The 21,834-nt window shown below is 51.3% G+C and overlaps 1 protein-coding gene across 1 annotated transcript; it reads left to right on the top strand.

Annotated features, from left to right (window-relative positions):
* The first annotated feature begins 3,054 nt into the window (after positions 1 to 3,054).
* Positions 3,055 to 4,388, top strand: LOC147973076 (uncharacterized). Its single transcript, XM_087524259.1, has 3 exons — positions 3,055 to 3,668; positions 3,844 to 3,929; positions 4,063 to 4,388. The coding sequence occupies exons 1-3, from the start codon at positions 3,055 to 3,057 to the stop codon at positions 4,386 to 4,388; spliced, it is 1,026 nt and encodes a 341-aa protein (XP_087380385.1).
* The last annotated feature ends 17,446 nt before the right edge of the window (positions 4,389 to 21,834 follow it).

Here is a 21,834-nt window from a genome sequence, read left to right as displayed (position 1 = left end):
CCGCGCAGTGTCCTCCTTTCCCCTTTGGTGCAAAGGGGGCAAGCGCAGCCGCGGAGTACCGAGGCGTCAGGCAAAGGTTGCCATTTCAGTGCAACAAGACCAAGACGAGGAGGACTGCAAGACGGAGGTCATCGTGGAGCCCAAGACGGCGTCACCACCAGAGCTTTGTGCAGGCGAGGACCAACTTTAGTCAGGATAAGTGTACTAGATGTTCCCCTTCAAAATGGCTAATTGTTGGCGCCGTTCCCGCTCAATATTTGGGGAGAGGCCCAGGGCCATTGCCTATAAATAGGACCAGCCACCCACAGGGAGAGGGGGTTGAGGTTCAGGTTGGAGATCGAGATCGAGGATCAAGGATCGGATCGAAATCTGAGAGAGAAGGGTGACTGAACTCCTCCTAGCAGTTCGTCCCCCCAGCAAAGAACAGACCCTCGCGAGGCTGTTCTTCCTTGTATTGTTCATCATCATCAGCCCAAGAGGCAATCCACCACACCACACACTGGAGTAGGGTATTACACCACAACGGTGTCCCGAACCAGTATAAACCCTGTGTCTCTTGTGTTGTTCTTTCCATAGCTTAGATCTTAGCGAGGTGGAGGGGTGCAGGTAGGTAGAAGGTGAAATCTCCGTGCGCACCCCAGTGTTCGAACCTCAAGGGTCTGCCGGAACCCGAAATCCTACACCTGTGAGGCTAGGAGTAGCCCTGGATAATCGTCCGTAATGGCCACCAAGGCGTTTTCCTTGCTCAATTGATGAAACACTCCATCAATCAGCTCCACAAATAAGTCCGGATCCTCTTGAGAGGCCGGGTCGAGGGACCATCCCGGATCCTTGGGTTGTGGAGGAGGGCTGTTTATTTCTTTAACAGCCTGGCGCAGTTCCGGCGTTGAAGTCGTTAGACTGAAAATTTAACAATGGTAATATAAAACGGATGGGCAAGTAAAAGTGTCCACTTACCCAACTTGGGGGATTGTACATAGAAAATCCACCCTTGGGTTGACGCGGAGAAATTCCTCCTCTTCTCCCTTGTACAAAGCGGACAATGTCTTTATTAGAGCGGCAGCCGAATCCAGCCCCTTACGGCCGTAGCGGGTGGCGTCGTCCTCCCCGTTGAAGTCCCACATGGGGAGGCCTCTATACTGAAGCGGCTGCACCCCTCGCATGATGCATGTGGCCATGACCCCGATCATGGTCAGTCCGGAATGAGCTAACAATCTTATCCGGCCCATCAGGTAAATAACGTCCCTGTCACTTTCCCTCTGAGGGCTCCATGGACGCCAGCTTAGGCGCTTCTTTAGGGGAGCATTGTCGAACTCAGGGAGGCCAATCCGGACAGGATCCGGCAGCGGGACGTCCTCTATATAAAACCATTCCGAAGGCCAGTCTTTGGACGCCTTCTTTGGGGTTCCGGATAGATATCCGGTCCCGGTGATGCACCACACTTCGGCTCCGCCCACTTGATATATTGACCCCTCCTTAGAGCGGGGCACAAGGCAGAATAGCCTTTTCCACAGCGCGAAATGAGCCCCGCAGCCCAAGAACAGCTCGCAAAGGGCTACGAAGCCCGCGATATGCAATATGGAGGGAGGCGTGAGGTTGTGCAGCTGGAGGCCATAGAACTCCAGAAGCCCCCGGAGAAACGGATGAATTGGAAATCCGAGCCCTCTTATTAAGTAAGGGGCAAGGCATACCGGCTCTCCTTTGGAGGGATTGGGGGCGCTCTCCGCTTGCTCTCCGCCATTATAGGTGGCAAGTCCGGCTTGAACCGGGACCATATAGGCCGGGGGAGAAATCCCTTGGTCTGGAGCGTCACTAGCTCGCTGTGCAGGATGGAGCACATCTTCCAATCTCCAGGCTGAGGGCTGGAAGGGCGAGAGGAGGAGCTGCGGCGGCCAGCCATGATGGAATGGACCTCTGTCGGATGCACTCTGATGAATACTCGCGGAAGGGAGAAGGTGTGCTTTGGATCTAAATCCTCGTCCCCTTAAATAGGCGGCTCATTCATGCGGCTAGGGGTGTAAATATAAAAAACACCCTGACTTTTCGTATTCGTTTGACACGTGGAAAACAGCCATTATTGGGCGTAGAAGCCAAGGAGCACTACATTTACAAGAAACCGGACACTGTTCAATAGGTACACAGAATTTGGAGAAGAACCCGCCTTGCAATGCCGAAGACAATTTGCGCTGGACTCATCGTCAATGATCTGCCAGATGAGCGGCCGCTTCGACCCGTGTCGGCTAAGCACCAAGGAGTTGCCTCACGCCGAGGTGTCTTACATGGTGAACTATATTTCCAACTGCAAGCTCACCAAGGAGTGGCAGTACGGCAAGGAGCCGTACTCTCGCGCCCATCCTCCGCCTTTGGTAAGTTTCTATTCTTTTCTTCTTTCCGTGTTGCCGGGTTCATGATGGCCAACTCCAGACCAGTCGGCTTGTTTTTGGCAGAACCCCATGATTCCGTCGGCAATCGGGGCTGCGGGGGTGGAACGCCAGCTCCTCCCCGACCGCATGATGGACGACGCAGACGATCCGGACCTGGGGGCGGCCGCCATGGAAGACGATGTCGCAGGGGAAGGCGGCGAGGCAGGCGGCACTGGGCTTGGGGCCGCCTTCGAGGATTGGCCGGATGATGATGATGCCGAGGTTGTTCCGCGCCGTCAGTCGGCGCTCGATCATCAAGGCGCGAGCCCATCCGCCGCACCGGCTGCTCGTGGCGGCGCGCAAAAAATGTCGGGCCATGTCAACCCACTTTGGCAGTCGGCCAAAGAAGCCCAAGAGTACCGCGGCGGCGACCAAGTGGGATGAGTCGGCCGCGGAGGTGGCCCGCTTCCGCAAGGTGGTGAAGCAGCTGCAGTCGGTTTCAACGTAAGTGTTATTTTTCTTACGCCTTTCTTTTTCTTCTTCGGTAGATATTCTTCTAAGCCTTCATCTTGACTTATCAAACAGGGCCCCACTTTCTCTTGAACGGGCCCCTGCCGCCTCCATAGTCGGACCCGCGGGAGGGTCCTCAAGCTCCCGCTGTGTGGATCCCCACGCCGATCTCCTAGAGGCGATGGAGCGAAACGCACGGGAAGCGCGGGAGGAGCGGGAGGCGGAGGAGCGGAGGGCGGCTCGGGAAGCGAGGGAGAAGTTGGCGGAGGCTCGGGCCGACGCGGCTGCCAAGGCCCAGGCAGAGGCCGCAGCCACGGAGAAGGAGGTGGAGGCCCAGCGCAACCAGCCTCCGCTGCTTGTCATCCCCCTTCGCACCGCGGCTCCCGACATTCCGGTGCCCCCGACGGAGGAGACCAGCCGCGGCCAGACAGCGAAGGGGAAGGAGACGGAACCGACGCCGCCGACTGGAAAGGGCCAAGGTAGCCGGCCCGACACGCCGCCCGCACAGCCGGCCGGAGGTGAGCCGACTGTCGGGGCGGACCTTGTGGTCATGTCGCCGTCTCGTCGGCGCGCGGAGAAGGCGACTTCAGCGCTGGATCCGAAAAACGCCGCTGGCGCTGGCCCGTCGTCCCAGGACCTGGAAGCGGCTAGCGATAGCTCGTCCGAGTGGACGCCGGGCGGTGGGACGGCCGTGCTGAACATGGCGGCGCAGGACGTCCGGAACCGGCTTCAGGCCCAAGCTACCGCGCTGAAGCAGTACACTCAAGAATTTCTCACGATGCGAACGGTGATCCGGGAGAGTCCTTCCACTTTTCGTTGATTGCTCCTGATTCTTCCATGGGGGCGCGTCAGCACACCCACTGGGTGTTGTCCCCGAGTTCCGAGTCGGCTGCTGAGCAGGCGGCTTGGAACTTCTTGGTAGACTCCGATTGCCGTCTTGTTCTTACTTGTATCACTTATCTTATCTGCAGGAGTATCATAACCTCCGCGCGGCTGCCTTCAACTCCCAGGCCCAGGAGTTGAATCAGAAAACCACCGATCTGACCGAGAGCCGGAGTAAGTGCTTCATCTTTTGTCTCAAGTGGGGGCGCGTCAGCGCTCCCACTGGGTGTAGTCCCCGAGATTCGGGCCGATTGCTGAGCAGTCAGGTCGGATCTTTTCCTGACGACTTCTTTCTTCATATTTGCAGGGGCCAATGCTGACTTTAGGAGCCAGCTAAGCAGAGCCCAGACCGCCCTTCGCTCCAAGGAGTCCGAGTGCGCCGTCCTGGCTCAAGAGCGCGATCGCCTGGCCAAGAAACTGGCCGACCAGGAGGAGAGCCACAAGGCGGCCCTGAAGGCGGCGCAGGACAGTGAGGCTACCCTCAAAGCCGAATATGAGACCGAGGCGGCGAACTGGGCCGAGGCAAGGCAGGCGCTGAGTCAAGGCTATAGCCGGGTGGAAGACTTAATCAACGGTAGGCCGCCTTCTTCTTCGTTTCTTTGCCTGCCTCCTGCCATCTATTTCGTCTTTTGATTTTGTGCTATTGGTTTCTTCTTTGTGCAGATTACTTTCCCGACCACTCTGTTGCCGCCACCCAAGCCATCGAGGCCTACCGCGACGCGCGACGGCAGGAAGGGGCCAAGATCGCACCGGGTGCCGGCCGATCACTTGAGGAGCAGCTTCTGGCGCTTCAAGCCCGCCTGCAGCCAACCCACTGCATGCTCCGCCGTCTTCAGTGCGCCGGGGCGCAAGTGCTGGCCGCCATCTGGCCCGGCGAGGTGGTTGCCCGCACCCCATGTCGGACTGCCGACTGGCTGGAGGTCGCAGTCGACCGCTTCGAGGCCTGGAAAGCGTCAGCGGCCCGGTCCGGCGCTAGGCGGGCGCTGGAGTTCGTCCGAGCTTGGTATCCTGGGCTGAACTTGGACTACCTGAGCACCTGGCGGCAGGAGGCTGACAAGGAGCTGGAAGCGGTGCGGCCGGCTATCGTCCAGCGCACCTTGGCGATCGCCGAGTACACCGACACCAACACCAGCGCCTTTGCCCCTGAGGTGGATGATGTCGGTGTCGCTCAGCCGGAGGAGTAGTTTGGGCTGAACCCGGCAGAAGGTGAGGACTCGACGGAGGAGATTGCTTCCAGCGATGAGGGCGAAGGAGAAGAGGGAGAGGATGGTGAAGACGTTGTGCCAGATGGCGAAGCGACCAGGCCGCCTCAGCCTGATCGTGCCTCTAGCAACGATGCTGAGACTCGCCAGCCGGTCACTCCTCAAACCGGCACTGCCGACTCCACCAACCTACCCAACTCGCCTGTCATTCCCTTGGCCTGATCCGCCGTCCTTGCTTTCCTGCTTGTTACTCTTTTGAACAATCTTTAAATTTGCGCAGTTCCACCCACTGGGGGTGTATTCAGACTATGTTGAATGCTGGCCTTTCAAAGGTCTTTTGTGTAAATATTATGCATGTGTTTGTCTTCCGTTCATGTTTGATTTTCACCCTTTTAGCTTTTTTCCTTTGCCTCCTTTCCTTGGCCGCCGCCTTCCCAGTCGGACAGCTGCTCTGCAGTCTGTGGCTGGAGAAGGACTTGGTCGTTTTGGGAAGGCAAGTACTCGAGCTTTCTTAGATTGCAACAAGGTGAACGGGAAGCCGGCCAGCCGGCTGCTCTGGTAGCCGGCTGGCGGGGCAGGAGGCCGGCTCGCGTTATATAAGTTCGTTGGTCCTTAGCCGTTTTTCGTGTGGGCATCCTTTCCTGCCCTTGGCTCTTGCCAGTCGGACAGTCGATTCTTCGTGATGCGACTTTTGGCAAGAGGAGGCTTGGGTGCCGGCACACTACTTGTCTGACTGCAGGCAGAACTTTATATATAACTTAAGGCGGCGAGTCCCCGGGCCGACTGGTCAGGCCCGGTGCCGGACGAAAAAACAAATGTAGTAACATATTCATAGGCATGATACCCATCATTCATAGATAAAAGAGGGTAGTCCCCGAGTGCTCCTCGGGGGACCCTTTGTCTCGTACTTAGTACAAAAGTTAGCGTGATACATACTACTTTTTAACTGAAAAATCTTCGGAGGAGATTGGCGTTCCGTGGTCGTTCCGACTCCTTGCTGGAATCATCTCTCTTGCGTGCCTTCGGCTTCTGCGCGTCGATTAGGTAGTAGGAGTCGTTGCCTAAAGCTCTGCTGATGACGAAGGGGCCCTCCCAAGGGGCCGAGAGCTTGTGCTGGCCGGCTGTTCGCTGGATCAGCCGGAGCACAAGATCGCCCTCTTGGAAGGATCTTGGCTTGACCTTCAGGCTATGGTAGCGGCGCAGACCCTGCTGATAGATGGCGGACCGGCGAGGGCTAACAGCCGGCCCTCTTCCTGCAGGTCGACGTCGTCTTCACGTGCTTCCTTGGCCTCCGCCTTTGTGTATATGGTGACCCGAGGTGAGTCGAGCTCGATGTTAGTTGGGATGATAGCCTCGGCACCATATACAAGGAAGAAAGGGGTGAAGCCGGTTGACTTGTTTGGGGTAGTGCGCAAACTCCAGAGGATGGCCGGCAGCTCGTCGAGCCAACAGCCGGCTGAACGCTCTAGTGGCACGACCAGTCGGGGCTTGATGCCGGAGAGGATGAGGCCGTTTGCTCGCTTGACCTGGCCATTTGACTGCGGGTGGGCAACAGACGCTAGGTCCAGCCGGATGTCGTGTGTTGCACAGAAACGTGCCAGTGCTCCCTTTGCAAAATTTGTGCCATTGTCGGTGATGATGCTATGCAGCACGCCGTACCGGGTTGTAATATCTGCGATGAAAGTGACGGCAGTCGGCCCATTCAGCTTCTTGATCGGCTTTGCTTCAATCCACTTGGTAAATTTCTCCACGGCGAAGAGCAGGTGTGTCATGCCGCCACGTGCCATCTTGAATGGGCCGACCATGTCTAGCCCTCAGACGGCAAAAGGCCAGGTGAGGGGGATGGTCTTGAGTGCAGAAGCCGGCATGTGTTGCTTGGAACTGAAAACTTGGCACCCTTTGCAGTGTTTGACTAGCTCCTTGGCGTCATCCAAAGCAGTCGGCCAAAAGAATCCATGGCAGAAAGCTTTGGCGACGAGTGATCGTGAGGCCACGTGGTGGCCGCATTCGCCTTGGTGGATGTCCTTGAGGATTGCTATGCCCTTCTCTGGCTCGCCAAAGCGCTGAAAGACTCCAGTGACGCTGCGCCTAACAAGCTCTCGGTTGACTATTGTGTATGCTCCGGCTCGGGGTTGAACTTGTCTTGCCGAGATCTCGTCGGTTGGCAACTCTCTGTTTACTAAGAAGTTGAGGATGGGCTGGGCCCATGATGGAGCTGTGACTTCTTCTATTGTTAGAACTGCTACTGTGACCAGGGCAGGTGGGCTGGGTGGTGAAGAGTTGGAGTCGGCCACCGCCTGTTGTGTCGATGCAGTTCCCTGGCCGGCTGCAGTAGCCCCCGGGCCGAGTATCGAAGTCCCCGGGCCGGGTGCGACTATGGCAGTCCCCGGGCCGCCTGTCGAAGTCCTCTAGCCGCCTGCTTGGTTCCCCAAGTCGGATCCGACTGCGTCGGGGTCACGCGGCACGAAGATGGAATCAGATTCTGGAGACGGCTTGATAGACGGCTTGAGGAGGCGGTGGAGAGAAACGCCGGCTGGTATAGCTTGCCGGGTGAAGCCTACTCGTGCCAGGGCATCTGCTTGCATGTTGTCGGCATGTGGTACATGAAGGAACTCGCATCCTTCAAAATATCCACTGATTTACTGAACGAGGAAGCGGTAGCTCGCCATGTTCGCGTCCTTGGCATCCCAGGTGCCAGATGACTGCTAGACCACCAAATCCGAGTCGCCATAGAACAGGATCCGGCGGATGCCGAGCTCCTTGGCTAGACGGAGCCCGTGTATGAGCACCTCGTACTCGGCCACATTATTGGAGGTGGAAAAATGAATTTGCAATGTGTACTTGAGCTTGTCGCCCTTGGGAGAGGTGAGGATGATGCCGGATCCCAAGCCGGTGTGCATCTTGGACCCGGTGAAGTGCATCCGCCAATGAGTGGAGTCGGGGGCCGGTGGCAGGTACTGGGTTTCGGCCCAGTCGACGAGGAATTCAGCCAGTGCTTGGGACTTAATGGCGGTGCGGGGCTGGTAGAAGATCGTGTAGGGAGCTAGCTCGATGGCCCATTTTGCCACCCGGCCGGATGCATCCCGGCTGCCTATGACCTCGGCGAGCGGGGCAGTACATACGACCGTGATGGGGTGCTCTTGAAAATAGGGCTTGAGCTTCTTGGCAGCGAAGTACACACCGTATCACATCTTCTGGTAGTGTGGGTAGTTCTGCTTCGAGGTGGATAATACTTCGCTTAAATAATACACCGGCCTCTGGACCAGCTGAGCTCGGCCTTCTTCTGGGCGCTGGACCACGATAACTGTGCTGACCACTCGGCTAGTAGTGGCAATGTAAAGGAGCATGGGCTCTTTTTCAGTCAGTGCCGCCAAGACAGGCGGCGTGGTTAGCATCTTCTTTAGCTCTTGGAAAGCTTGGTCCGCCTGGTCGTTCCACTTGAAATGAGTGGACTTCTTCATGAGTCGGTAGAGGGGGAGAGCTTTCTCCCCGAGCCGGCTGATGAAGCGGTTCAGGGAAGCCAAGCATCCGTTGAACTTCTGGACGTCTCGTAGCTTGGTGGGAATCTCCATTCTCTCTATGGCTTTGATCTTCATCGGGTTGCACTCGATGCCGCGTTCGGAGACCAGAAAGTCTAGAAGCTGGCCGGCTGGTACTCCGAACATGCATTTCTCGGGGTTGAGCTTGATTTGAAACCGGCGCAAGTTTTCAAATGTCTCTCTGAGGTCTTCCAGCATGGTGCCACGCTTCTCCGTCTTCACCACAATATTGCCTACATAGACGTGTGCATTTCTGCCGAGCTGCTTGAGGAGGCATTTCTGCATGCAACGCTGAAAAGTGGCACCGGCATTTCTCAAGCCGAATGTCATAGTCAGGTAGCAGAAGGCTCCAAATGGTGTGATGAAGGCGGTCTTCAAGCGGTCAGCTGGATCCAACTTTATCTGGTGGTAGCCTGAGTAAGCATCCAAGAAGCTCAACAGCTCGCATCCGGCCGTGGAGTCTATTACTTGATCAATCCTTGGCAAGGCGAAGGGATCTTTGGGGCAGGCCTTGTTAAGGCTAGTGTAGTCTATACACATGCGCCACTTGTTATTTTTCTTCAGTACGAGGACCGGGTTGGCAAGCCACTCTGGAAAGAAAACCTCCATAATGAAGTCGGCTGCCAGAAGCCGGGCTATTTCTTCTCCTACAATCATTCTCTTTTCTTCCGATAGTCAGCGGAGGGGCTGTTTGACTGGTTTTGCACCTTCTCGGATGTGTATCTTGTGCTTGGCGAATTCCTTCGGCACACCCGACATGTCCTTGGGGGACCATGTGAAGATGTCCCGATTCTCACGGAGGAAATCAGCGAGCTCGCCTTCCTATTTGCTGTCCAGGTTTGCCGCGATGGTGGCAAACCTTTCTGGGTGCTCCGGGTTCAGAAGTACCTTCTTCGTTTCTTTGGACGGCTGGAAAGAATCTTGGGCATCACAATCCTTGGGGTTGGGGGACAGGGCCGGCTGCTTGCCGACCATGGCCATGATTCGGTCCAGTATCTTCTTCTCTTCAGCAATCACGAGGGACTCGGCCAGCCGGCTGCTGGCTGCCGCACACTCAGAGGATTTCTTGTAGTCTCCGGCTATGGTGATGATGCCCTTGGAACTCGGTATAGTGGGGTGCAGCCATGAACTTGGCCAGAGCAGGTCGGCCAAGCAACGCGTGGAGGAGATGATCCTTGTCCCCGAAGAGGACATCTATCTTTATCTTGTCGATTGGGGAGCAGGACAGGCCGGGTACGATGCCATGGAACACAGTCCGACTAGGCATGAGCTGCTTTGTCTTGATGCTCAGCTTCTCCATGGTGTCACGATACAGTATGTTGATGCTGCTCCCACCATCTATCAACATGCGGGAGAAAACGGGTGGCTCGCCTTTCTGTTGCGAGGGTGGCATCCAAAACCAATGCGTAAGAGCCGGGAGACGGCATCACCTCTGGGTGATCTCTCCGACTCCAGCTGATAGGCCTTTCTGACCAGTGCATGAACTCGGGGTTGTTGAAGGCGACTGCGTTGACTTCTTGGTGCTGTCGGCGCCGACTACGCCGATCTTCTGGTTGGCTCGTAAAGACGACGTTGATGGCTTGTTTGTCGGGGAACTCATCTTGAACAGTCCCGACTGCTGGTCGAGCAGCCGACTACGGAGGGGCCGAAGGCGGCTGACCAGCAGGCGGAGGCGGCGCTATCCCCTCGCCCTTGGAGATCCGCGTGAGCCAGTGGCATTTTTGGGTTGTGTGGTTTGAAGGCTTTGCGCCACTGTGGAATTTGCAGGGGGCATCGAGTGCTTGCTCGTAGGAGAAAGCTGGCTGCCAAGCTGGCCTGCTGCCTTTCTGCTTCTTGGGCGTGGGCCGCCCTTCGGGTTGTTCGTCTTCGACTGTGGCCACCTGCCGACTGGTGGACGGCGGCATGGGAGCCTTGCGCTTGTGGTCGTTATGGTACGGGCGTCGGCTGGAGTCTCCGGCCGGCGTCTTGGGACTCGGAGCGAGCACCTTCCCAGAGGCGTCAACTCGGAGCTCAGTCTTCATCGAGGAATTGGCCGTGGCGTATTTATCAGCTATGACCAGCAGCTCGTCGAGGGTAGTCGGCTCATCGCAGAGGAGTCGGTGCTTGAGGAGGGTGCCTTCTCGGCACCCGGTGGTGAAGTACTCTATAGCTTGAACCTCGTGCACCCCTTCGTAGGAGTTGCGGAGCTCGGCCCAAACCGTGAGGTAGTCGCGAGTTGATTCACTAGGCCCTTGCACACACAAGGAGAGCTGTCGGGGCTTAGGAGCCCGCTAGTAGGTGATGGTGAAGTTGCGAATGAAGGCTTCGGTGAAGTCCAGCCAGCTGTTGACGCTGCAAGGATTGAGGCTGTTGAGCCAGGTGCGCGCCGTGCCTTGGAGCATGAGGGGAACATACTTCACGGTAACGCGCAGTGGAGTAGTCGATCAACCAGTCTTCCGGCTTCACGGAGCCATCGTACTTGGGCGTGTCTCTTAGGAGCGAGAACCCTTTAGGGAAGGGTTCGTCGTGGATGCGGGGGCCAAAGCAGGGCGGGCCGACATCATCTTCTTCTTCCAGAGCCAGGGATCGCGCTAGGCGGTCGATCCGGTGGCGGGCGTCATTCTCACCGACTCCTTCGCGGCGGCCCAGTCGGCCGCTGAGAGTCGGATGCGTGACAGGTGGCGGAGTAGGATATCTCTCCCCACGAGGCGGAGGAGGAGGCGAATCGCCCCGCCATTCCACAGCTCGAGGGCGGCCTTCTGCGTCACACTCGATGGAGATTCGAGTCCTGCTGCGGCTAGCAGCCGGCTCCTTTTCTTTCCTTGCGCGGGTGTTGCCCGCTGTCGGCATTCGGGACGTCGCACCGTGCTCTCGGCACGGGGGAGGACTTTCGGCGTGGACACCGGCTTCACGCCGCTCTGTGGCCGCGTCGATAAGCTGCTGGATGCGTCTGGTCATGAAGGGGAGCTCTTCGGCCCTCAGTCCGTCCATCTCGTCTATGGCCGCCTGGGCGGTGCGTAGGTTCTCGAGAGGCGTGGCATAGACTGGGCGATCTTCTCCCAGCGCGCCAGCGATAGCCGCACCACGTTTCTTGATGATACCGACGCGGCTCGGCCCGTCGGGAGGCGGCGTGCCGAAGGCGGCACGGTTGACTTCGTGCTGGTGAGCCTCGGTGAGGCGTCTCATGGAGGCTAGCTTCTGGCCCTCCGCAACGAGGGCGAGGCAGCGCGCCTCCAGTGTCTGGGCGTTGGCGTCAGCCGGGATGGGGGCGGACAAGTCGTGCAGCGCTGCCTGCAGGGCGTCATGGGCGTTTTCGCCAGAGGCGGCGCCGTGGCTGATGATCAGTACCTCGGTGATGGCGCTGCCACTGCTGTTGGCTCGAGGAAGAGGGTCGTTGATGATTACCACATTGGAGGGGAAGGCGTCAAGCGATGCTGTGTCAGAATCGACAAGCATCGAGTCGATGGAGCCAACCGACTCCAAGTCCGCGGCAAGCTCGTCGGAGACGTGGAGTTGGTCGAGGAGGCTGACGAGGTGGCTTTCGGGGCAGCCTGTGCCCGCGTCGGATGCGGGCTCGTCGGAGATGCGAGCCTCGCCAAGAAGATCGGCGAGGCAGCTCGCCGCGCATGCGTCAGCGACGCCTTGCACCGCGTCGAGGCAAGCGCCATCGGGCGAGCCGGGCTGGCTATGCACGCTGGGGAGGAAGAGGGTTCCCATCCAGAGCAGGTCTCCGGACGACGGTGCACCTGGCCCCACGGTGGTCACCAATGGGTGGTTGGTGCGACATATGCCAACGGGTGGCTTATCATTGTGGGAGCCAATAAAACATCGCCGGTGCCTGGAAACGGGATAAGGCGAAGACATGCACGCCGGCGGATCTTACCCAGCTTCAGGGCTCTCCGTGGAGATAACACCCCTACTGCTGCTCTGCGGGGTCTCCACATGGTCACTAGATTGACAAGTAGCTACAAGAGGCTCCTTGAGCTGTTTGGTGAAAGGATGAGGAAGGGCAGGGCTAGCCCGCTTCTCCTCTTGATGAGGTGTCTAGAACTATCAAAAGGGGGATCCCTCTGCATGGGCGCCCTGGGGGGGTTTATATAGGCCTACCCCCCAGGGGTACAACGGTAATCCGGCTGGGCGTGGGCCCCAGCCATCTGTGTCTATGCTCGTCGGCTTCTCCGCCGACCGATGGGGCCCGCCGACTGGTGCACCCCGCCGGCTGCCGGCCTTCTGGTCGACAGGTCGATCCCACCGCTCGGGAGTCTTGTCGGAGGCTGGTTACTATTGCCTTGCCCCTAGTGACGAGGGCTTCGTCGTGGTAAGCATGGCTACAGTGCCGCCGCTAGGCGGCTCATCACTGTAGTCGTACCTCGTCTTATCTTCTTAATGAGGCACCTCCTTCGAGGGAGAGAGCTGGCCGGCTATTGGGAGCCGGCCATACCCCAGGCCGACTGCGGGAGGCCTGGCCGCCTTTGGGTGTCTCCCTGACTGAGGGGGCCCACCACCCACGGGTCGTTCTGACTGCTCGCCGTGGGTGAGGTCATGATCAACATGGCAAAAGTGCCGCGCTGGACGGGTGATGGCCGCCCTGTACGATGTACTATGGCCGTGCGCGTCCCGGGATTCGGGGGTGGCAGGCTTCACTGTAGCCACGCCCCATCTCGTCGCCGTTAGGTGGGCGCAGACTCTGAGGGCACAATCTTGGCCGCCTGCTGAGGGGCCGGCTCCTTGGAGTCGGCCTTCTCATGGCCGGCTTCTTGGAGTCGGCCTTCTCATGGTTTTGTTTCTCAAGGATTTTAGGGCAGGGCCGCCTTTGCGTAGCCGGCCCGAGAGGTAGCCAGCTAGGGGAAGGCGGCCCCACATCTTGGATGCTTAGAGGCTCAATCGGCCTATAATTTTTCTGAAGAACCAGGGGAAGCCGGCTAGGCTACCCGTGGTCATTTACTCCGACATGTATAGCACCAAAGCCCGGAAGGCAGTCCTCTGAGATCTTTGTTGCATCATTGACATCAAGTCGGAGCTGAGCTGAAGCAAGCCTTTCTGCTTTAAGTTGAGAATGAAGAAGTGGAACTGATTGAGGCAGCAACTACACAAAGGTTGTCTCACAGTTGCTGGTGAGTAGCTTGAACTCACTATCTTCATCAAGACATTACCTTGGGGACATCTTGCTCTCTTCAAGATGGTTTGGCTCACTATCTTCCCTAAGGTTCTGCCTGGCACAAGAGATACGTCTCTGAAAGATAAACAAGGAGACACGTAACAAGTTTCACAATTATATAAGCAAAAAATGGATCTGTTCTGCATAAGGAACATGTTTTTACAACTACAATTTAAAACTGATAGTTGTTGCAAACATCCAATTAGATGTAAACACCAAAGTGAACAACAGTGGAGGAAATCATGCCTATCCAAATCTATACTAGAACAAAGTTTGAAGGCTTGAGAAGGATGAACTTACATTACATGTTAACACAGGCTGGACAAAGCCCTTCTCCATGTTGATGGAAGGATAATTCAATAAATTCCCCAAAGAAACTTCTTTATAAGTGTTGCTGAGGGAGTCCTGGACTAGGGGGTCTCCGGACAGCCGGACTATATCCTTTGGCCGGACTGTTGGACTATGAAGGTACAAGATTGAAAACTTCGTCCCGTGTCTGGATGGGACTCTCCTTGGCATGGAAGGCAAGCTTGGCAATACAGATATGTAGATCTCCTCCCTTGTAACCGACTCTGTGTAACCCTAGCCCCCTCCTGTGTCTATATAAACCGGAGGGTTTAGTCCGTAGGAAAACATACAATCATACCATAGGCTAGCTTCTAGGGTTTAGCCTCTACGATCTCGTGGTAGATCAACTCTTGTAATACTCATATCATCAAGATCAATCAAGCAGGACGTAGGGTATTACCTCCATCGAGAGGGCCCAAACCTGGGTAAACATCGTGTCCCCCGCCTCCTGTTACCATCCGCCTTAGACGCACAGTTCGGGACCCCCTACCCGAGATCCGCCGATTTTGACACCGACATTGGTGCTTTCATTGAGAGTTCCACTGTGTCATCATCATAAGGAGGGATGGCTCGTCTCGTTGTCAAGAACAACATCACCTCTGGGGGAGCCCTGACTGTAGGCCAAACTCTCCGACTAGACGGCTTCATCGTGACCGCCCGCTCGGCCGCTGCACCGACGATGACTTCTCGGGTCATCGAAAATAGCCTCCACATCGGCTCAAAATTCACCGAGCAGATGGATCCAATGGAGCTCTCCTCTTTGAACGAGCTCTTGGATCGCATCGCCGCTCTGGGAGTCGCTACGGACTACGACCAGATTGGGCTTAAACCCGACCAAAGGGAGATTAACTCTCCGCCGGTCACCCATCAGATAGCGGTGTGATACGTCTCCAATGTATCTACTTTTCCAAACACTTTTGCCCTTGTTTTGGACTCTAACTTGCATGATTTGAATGGAACTAACCCGGACTGACGTTGTTTTCAGCAGAATTACCATGGTGTTATTTATGTGCAGAAACAAACGTTCTCGGAATGACCTAAAACTTCACGGAGCAACTTTTTGGAAAATATAAAAAATACCTGCAAAAGATGAAGGCCAGGGGCCCACCACCTCTCCACGAGGGTGGGGGCGCGATTGCCCCCTAGGGTGTGCCCCCTACCTCATGGGCCCCCTGGTGCCTCTCTGACTCCAACTCCAACTCTATATATTGTGTTTCGGGGAGAAAAAAATTAGAGAGAAGAATTCATCGCGTTTTACGATACGGATCCACCGCCAAGCCCTAAAACCTCTCAGGAGGGCTGATCTGGAGTCCGTTCGGGGCTCCGGAGAGGGGAATCCGTCGCCATCGTCATCATCAACCATCCTCCATCACCAATTTCATGATGCACACCGCCGTGCGTGAGTAATTCCATCATAGGCTTGCTGGACGGTGATGGGTTGGATGGGATCTATCATGTAATCGAGTTAGTTTTGTTAGGGTTTGATCCCTAGTATCCACTATGTTCTGATATTGATGTTGCTATGACTTTGCTATGCTTAATGCTTGTCACTAGGGCCCGAGTGCCATGATTTCAGATCTGAACCTATTATGTTTTCATCAATATATGAGTGTTCTTGATCCTATCTTGCAAGTCTATAGTGACCTATTATGTGTTATGATCCATTAACCCCGAAGTGACAATAATCGGGATACTTACCGGTGATGACCGTAGTTTGAGGAGTTCATGTATTCACTATGTGTTAATGCTTTGTTCCGGTACTCTATTAAAAGGAGGCCTTAAAATCCCATAGTTTCCGTAAGGACCTCGCTGCCACAGGAGGGTAGGACAAAAGATGTCATGCAAGTTCTTTTCCATAAGCACGTATGACTATATTCGGAATACATGCCTAGATTATATCAATGAACTGGAGCTAGTTCTGTGTCACCCTAGGTTATGACTGTTACATGATGAACCGCATCCAGCATAATTCTCCATCACCGATCCATTTCCTACGAGCTTTCCATATATTGTTCTTCACTTATTTACTTTCCCGTTGCTATTTCTATCATCACTACAAAATACCAAGAGCATCACTTTTACTACTGTTACCTTTAGTTACCGTTACCACTACTATCATACTACTTTGCTACTAAATACTTTGCTGGAGATATTAAGTTTCCAGGTGTGGTTGAATTGACAACTCAGCTGCTAATACTTGAGAGTATTCTTTGGCTCCCCTTGTGTCGAATCAATAAATTTGGGTTGAATACTTTACCCACGAAAACTGTTACGATCCCCTATACTTGTGGGTTATCAAGACTATTTTATGGCGCCGTTGCTGGGGAGCATAGCTCTATTCTTTGAGTCACTTGGGATTTATATCTGCTTATCATTATGAAGAACTTGAAATATCCAAGAACCAAGATCTATCCCTCAACTACGAGGGGAGGTAAGGAACTGCCATCTAGCTCTGCACTTGATTCACCTTCTGTTTTGAGTAAACTTGCGACACCTACACCTGCTTCTGCTATTCGTTCTGATATGTCGCATGTTATTGATGATGCCACTTCTGCTATGCATGATACTTATGATGAAACTACTTCTATGCCGGATACTACTGTGCCACTTTGTGATTTTCTTGATGAACAAATTGCTAGGGCTAGAGAGATTGAAAATATTGAACCTGATAATACTGATGAAAGTGATGATGAAGAATCACTTGTTATTCCTGAGGGTTATGTTTTTGATCAAGAAGCTTCTTTAGCTATTTTAGCTTGCAAAGATAGAAACGAACTTAAGAGGTTATTAGCTAAATGGAATAAGCAATCTCTAAATGCTAGAATGAAACTTGACCCTGCTTTTGCTACTTCACCTATCTGTGTTACTGATAAGGATTATGAATTCTCTGTTGATCCTGATATAATTACTTTGGTTGAGTCTGATACTTTTCATGGCTATGAATCTGAAACTGTTGTGGCACATCTTACTAAATTAAATGATATAGCCACCATGTTCACCAAAGATGAGAGAACTCGTTACTTTTATATCCTTAAAATATCCCCATTCTCATTAAAGGGTGATGCTAAGACATGGTTTAATTCTCTTGATCCTGGTTGTGTGCGTAGTCTCCAGGATATGATTTATTACTTCTCTGATAAATATTTCCCTGCTCATAAGAAACAAGCTGCTTTAAGGGATATATATAATTTTGTGCAAATTGCAGAAGAGAGTCTCCCACAAGCTTGGGGGAGGCTTCTCCAATTACTTAATGCTTTGCCTGATCATCCTCTTAAGAAAAATGAAATACTTGATATCTTTTATAATGGACTAACCGATGCTTCCAGAGACTACCTGGATAGTTGTGTTGGTTCTGTTTTCAGGGAAAGAACACCGGATGAAGCCAAAATTCTATTGAATAATATGTTGACAAATGAAAATAATTGGACACTTCCGGAGCCAATTCCTGAGCCTATTCCTAAACCAACTCCGAAGAAGAGGGGTATTCTATTTCTCAGTCCTGAAGATATGCAAGAGGCAAAGAAATCTATGAAAGAAAAAGGTATTAAAGCTGAAGATGTTAAGAATTTACCTCCTATTGAAGAAATACATGGTCTTAATTTACCGCCCGTTGAAGAAACATATGATCTTAATCCATTACCTATTGAAGAAAATCATGGTCTCGATAACCCGACACAGGTAGTAAAGGTAAATTCTCTCTATAGATATGATAAAGCTGAAATCCCATTTACTAAGTTTGCTAGCCCATGCTTACATGAGTTTGATAAATTTATGGCTAAGCAAGAAGATTTTAATGCTTATTTCGGTAGACAATTGAAATACAATTCAAATATTCTTGAACACTTGGGTGATTATATGGCTAATGTCAAAGGTGAACTTAAACTTATTAGTAAACATGCTTCTATGGTTACCACTCAAGTAGAACAAGTACTTAAAGCTGAAAATGATTTTCTCAATGAATTGAATAGTTAGAATAATGACTATGCTGCTAGAGTGGCTACAAGAACTGGTAGAATGATTCGGGAACCTTTGTATCCTAAAGGCCACCCTAATTGAATTGAGCAAGATTCTCAGAGAAATAATATAGATGCACCTAGTCCTTCTAAAAGGAAGAAAAAGAAAAATGATTGGACTTTGCATGCTTCTAGTGAACCTATTACTAAAACACCTGAGAATCCAAATGATATTTCTATTTCTGATGCTGAAACACAATCTGGTAATGAACCTGAAACTAGTAATAATGTTACTGATAATGTTCATGATGATGCTCAACCTAGCAATGATAATGATATAGAAATTGAACCTGCTGTTGATCTTGATAACCCACAATCAAAGAATCAACGTTATGATAAGAAAGACTTTTTTGCTAGGAAACATGGTAAAGAAAGAGAACCATGGGCTCAGAAACCCATGCCTTTTCCTCCCAAACCATCCAAGAAAAAGGATGATGAGGATTTTGAGCGCTTTGCTGAAATGATTAGACCTATCTTTTTGCGTATACAGTTAACTGATATGCTTAAAATGAATCCTTATGCTAAATACATGAAAGAAATTGTTACTAATAAAAGAAAGATACCGGAAGCTGAAATTTCCACCATGCTTGCTAATTATACTTTTAAGGGTGGAATACCAAAGAAACTAGGAGATCCAGGAGTACCCACTATACCATGCTCCATTAAAAGAAACCATGTTAAAACTGCTTTATGTGATCTTGGAGCCGGTGTTAGTGTTATGCCTCTCTCTTTATATCGTAGACTTGATTTGAATAAGTTGACACCAAATGAAATATCCTTGCAAATGGCTGATAAATCAACTGCTATACCTGTCGGTATTTGTGAGGATGTGCCTGTTGTAGTTGCAAACGTTACTATTTTAACGGACTTTGTTATTCTTGATATTCCCGAGGACGATAGTATGTCTATTATTCTTGGAAGACCCTTTTTGAATACTGCAGGGGCTGTTATTGATTGCACTAAAGGCAATGTCAATTTTCATGTTAATGGTAATGAGCATACGGTACACTTTTTGAGGAGACAACCTCAAGTCCACAGTATCAATTCTATTGAAAAATTCCATCGATTATATTTGGAGGTTTTGAATTTCCTCTTCCTACTGTCAAGAAGAAATATGATAGTCTTATTATCGGAGATGTGCATATCCCCATTGAGGAAACATAGTGTTATTTGAAATTTCTCGGGTTCCATGTTATTCGGAATGAGTTTGTTAACAAGACTTGATCAACCTTGTTAGTGGATTCCTTTTGATGATCATGAGATGGATGAAACTAGAAGGCACAACCTTCTGTACCCCGCTTTTACTTTCTGTTATTTATATTAAATAAAATAAAAATAAATATTTTTCTGTCTGTTATCTGATTATCCGTGCAATATAAAAATACCCCGAAAATAAAAGTTCTCCAAATGCCCCGAAATTCAAATATAATTTTTTTTCTAGAATATTTGAGAATATTTGGCACTGAGAACACAGCAGGGGGTCAACCACCTGCCTACGAGGGTGGAGGGCGCGCCCTACCCCCCTGGGCGCGCCCTCCTGCCTCGTGAACCCATGGTGGCCCTCCTCCGCTTATCCTTTCACCCACACACTCCTTCTTCCTCCCCAAACACGAATATCCAGCTCAAACCCGAGTCCAAGCTTGTTTTGCTACCATTTTCGATCTCCTTGCTCAAAGCACCTCTCACAAAACTGCTTGGGGGAGATTGTTCCTTGGTATGTGACTCCTCATTAGTCCAATTAGTTTTTGTTCTAGTGCTTTATTCATTACAAATTTTTGCTGCTTAGGTGACCCTATTCTTGAGCTTGCATGTCAAATTTATATGGTTCCAAGTAGTTTTGATGCATGATATAGGCAATAGGCACTTGTATGAGTAGTTGCTATCAATATTATCGAGTTTGGTTTACTTTTATTTTGAAGTTACTAAAAAAATTCAGAATTTTTCAGAGGAAGAAAAATGCTTAGGAAAATGTTCCAGGGTTGTTCTTCAAGAAAGCATGGATCCAGGCTTGCAATGCGTGATGCTGATGAAGAGCCACCAAGAAACGCTCCAGTGCGTCCTTGTGAATGGCCTTCTGAGAATTTTATGGATTGAGCGGGAATAAAGGAAGAATTTAACGCATATTTGTGTAACGCTGATCTTGTGAGCTTCGAGGAAGAGAAGTGCAGTCAGTATCACAACCTCACCAGTACCTTTGTGAGGAGGTTTGAATTTTCAACTTCACGTAATTCCCCAACTGTCCTATTTGATCTTTATGAAAATTCTTATACTATGGACTTAGAGGACTTTACCGCTGCTTGCAAACTTCCACAATGGGGTAGTATAAGGGATCCTCGCAAATCTGAATTTAGAGATTTTCTTGCTAGCATAACTGTGGGAGAATCTAGAGATATAACACAAGCCACCATAGGGAGCATTCACTTTCCTGCTATACATTATTTTGCTCTCTTCATAGGTAGGTGCATAAATGGTAAAGATGAAGCATGTCATATGTGTGTTCCCGACCTCAGTATTCTTAGGAGTGCTATGTTAGGAGACAAATCTTATGATTTGGGAGCCATTGTTGCACGTAGGTTGCATCTTAATAGATTTAATAGATATTTCTTTGGAGGAATTTATGCAACCCGCATAGCTAATTTTCTTGGTATAGCCATACGCGAAGATGATATTGAATTACCTCCTGCTTACCTAGACTTTAATGCCATGGTTCACCACCAGTTTGTCGAGAGGAATGAATCACCTCTCCAGTATCGACTAATCTTTGACAGACGCCGTGCTGTCCATATTACTCTCCCTGCTCCTGCCTTCTTTGATCATCAGGCGAAAGGAAGATATACTATTACCAGAGAGGAGGCAGATGAGTACGAGAGGAGAGAGGAGGCCGCTCGTCGCCACGCTGCAGCTCAGCAGGCGATAGCCGCTGCATCGCAGTACGACCCCAACTATTATTATGGATATCCGCCAGGCCAGCCGTGGCCATAGACCAACTTAGGCCAAAAGCCTAAGCTTGGGGGAGTACGTATTTTCCACCAACATTACATTTATGTTCACACACTCATTGCTAGATGTCGGTGCTCATATTTTTTTCATTGTATCATCCATGCTAGTTTATTTTCCTTTTTATGTTTCCATCTTGTGTGTTTAATAAACCTTAAGAAAAACAAAAAAATTAGTTGTAGCTTTTAGTTAGTTTAATTTCCATGCTTGTAGTAGTAATTAAAAAGAAAAACCCAAAAATATTTCCTGTTCTTCTTTTGCTTGTTGGGAGCTTTCCCGTGTAAATAGTTTTATTTCTTTTCTTTTCTTTGGGGGGTCGATAGGAGAAGACCATAATTAAATTGTTGAAGTGGCTCTTATATGCATACTTGTTGATCTGACAAAAGAGCCCATATTGCCCTGTCTTCTCCTGTTTATTGAATGCTTGCAGATTCCAGCTTAGTCCAATGCACGTGCACTATTATTATTATTCACACTATTCGGTCGAGCAAGTGAAAGGCAATTATGATGATATATGATGGACTGACTGAGATAAGAAAAGCTGGTATGAACTCGACCTCTTTTGTTTTTGTAAATATGATTAGTTCATCGTTCCTGATTCAGCCTATTATGAATAAACATGTTTGCAATGACAACTAGAGATCATAGTTTCTTGTGCCATGCTTGATTAGCTATGAGTTATAATGGTTTACCTTGCGTGCCAACATGCTATTAAAATGGTTGTGATGTGGTATGATAGGGTGGTATCCTCCTCTGAATGATTTAAGTGACTTGACTTGGCACATGTTCACGCATGTAGTTGAAACAAAATCAACCTAGCCTTCATGATATTTATGTTCATGG

The sequence above is a fragment of the Triticum urartu genome, chromosome 5A (genome assembly GCF_056163025.1).
Source record: "Triticum urartu cultivar PI428250 chromosome 5A, HENAU_Tu73, whole genome shotgun sequence".
Taxonomy (NCBI): domain Eukaryota; kingdom Viridiplantae; phylum Streptophyta; class Magnoliopsida; order Poales; family Poaceae; genus Triticum; species Triticum urartu.
This window is presented reverse-complemented; position numbering and strand designations above follow the sequence as displayed.

Coding starts and splice junctions, on each gene's coding strand:
- LOC147973076 (XM_087524259.1), top strand. CDS start 3,055: ATGGAGCGAAACGCACGGGAAGCGCGGGAGGAGCGGGAGGCGGAGGAG. Junction 3,669..3,843: donor ACGATGCGAACGGTGATCCG/GGAGAGTCCTTC, acceptor ATCTTATCTGCA/GGAGTATCATAACCTCCGCG. Junction 3,930..4,062: donor CGATCTGACCGAGAGCCGGA/GTAAGTGCTTCA, acceptor TCATATTTGCAG/GGGCCAATGCTGACTTTAGG.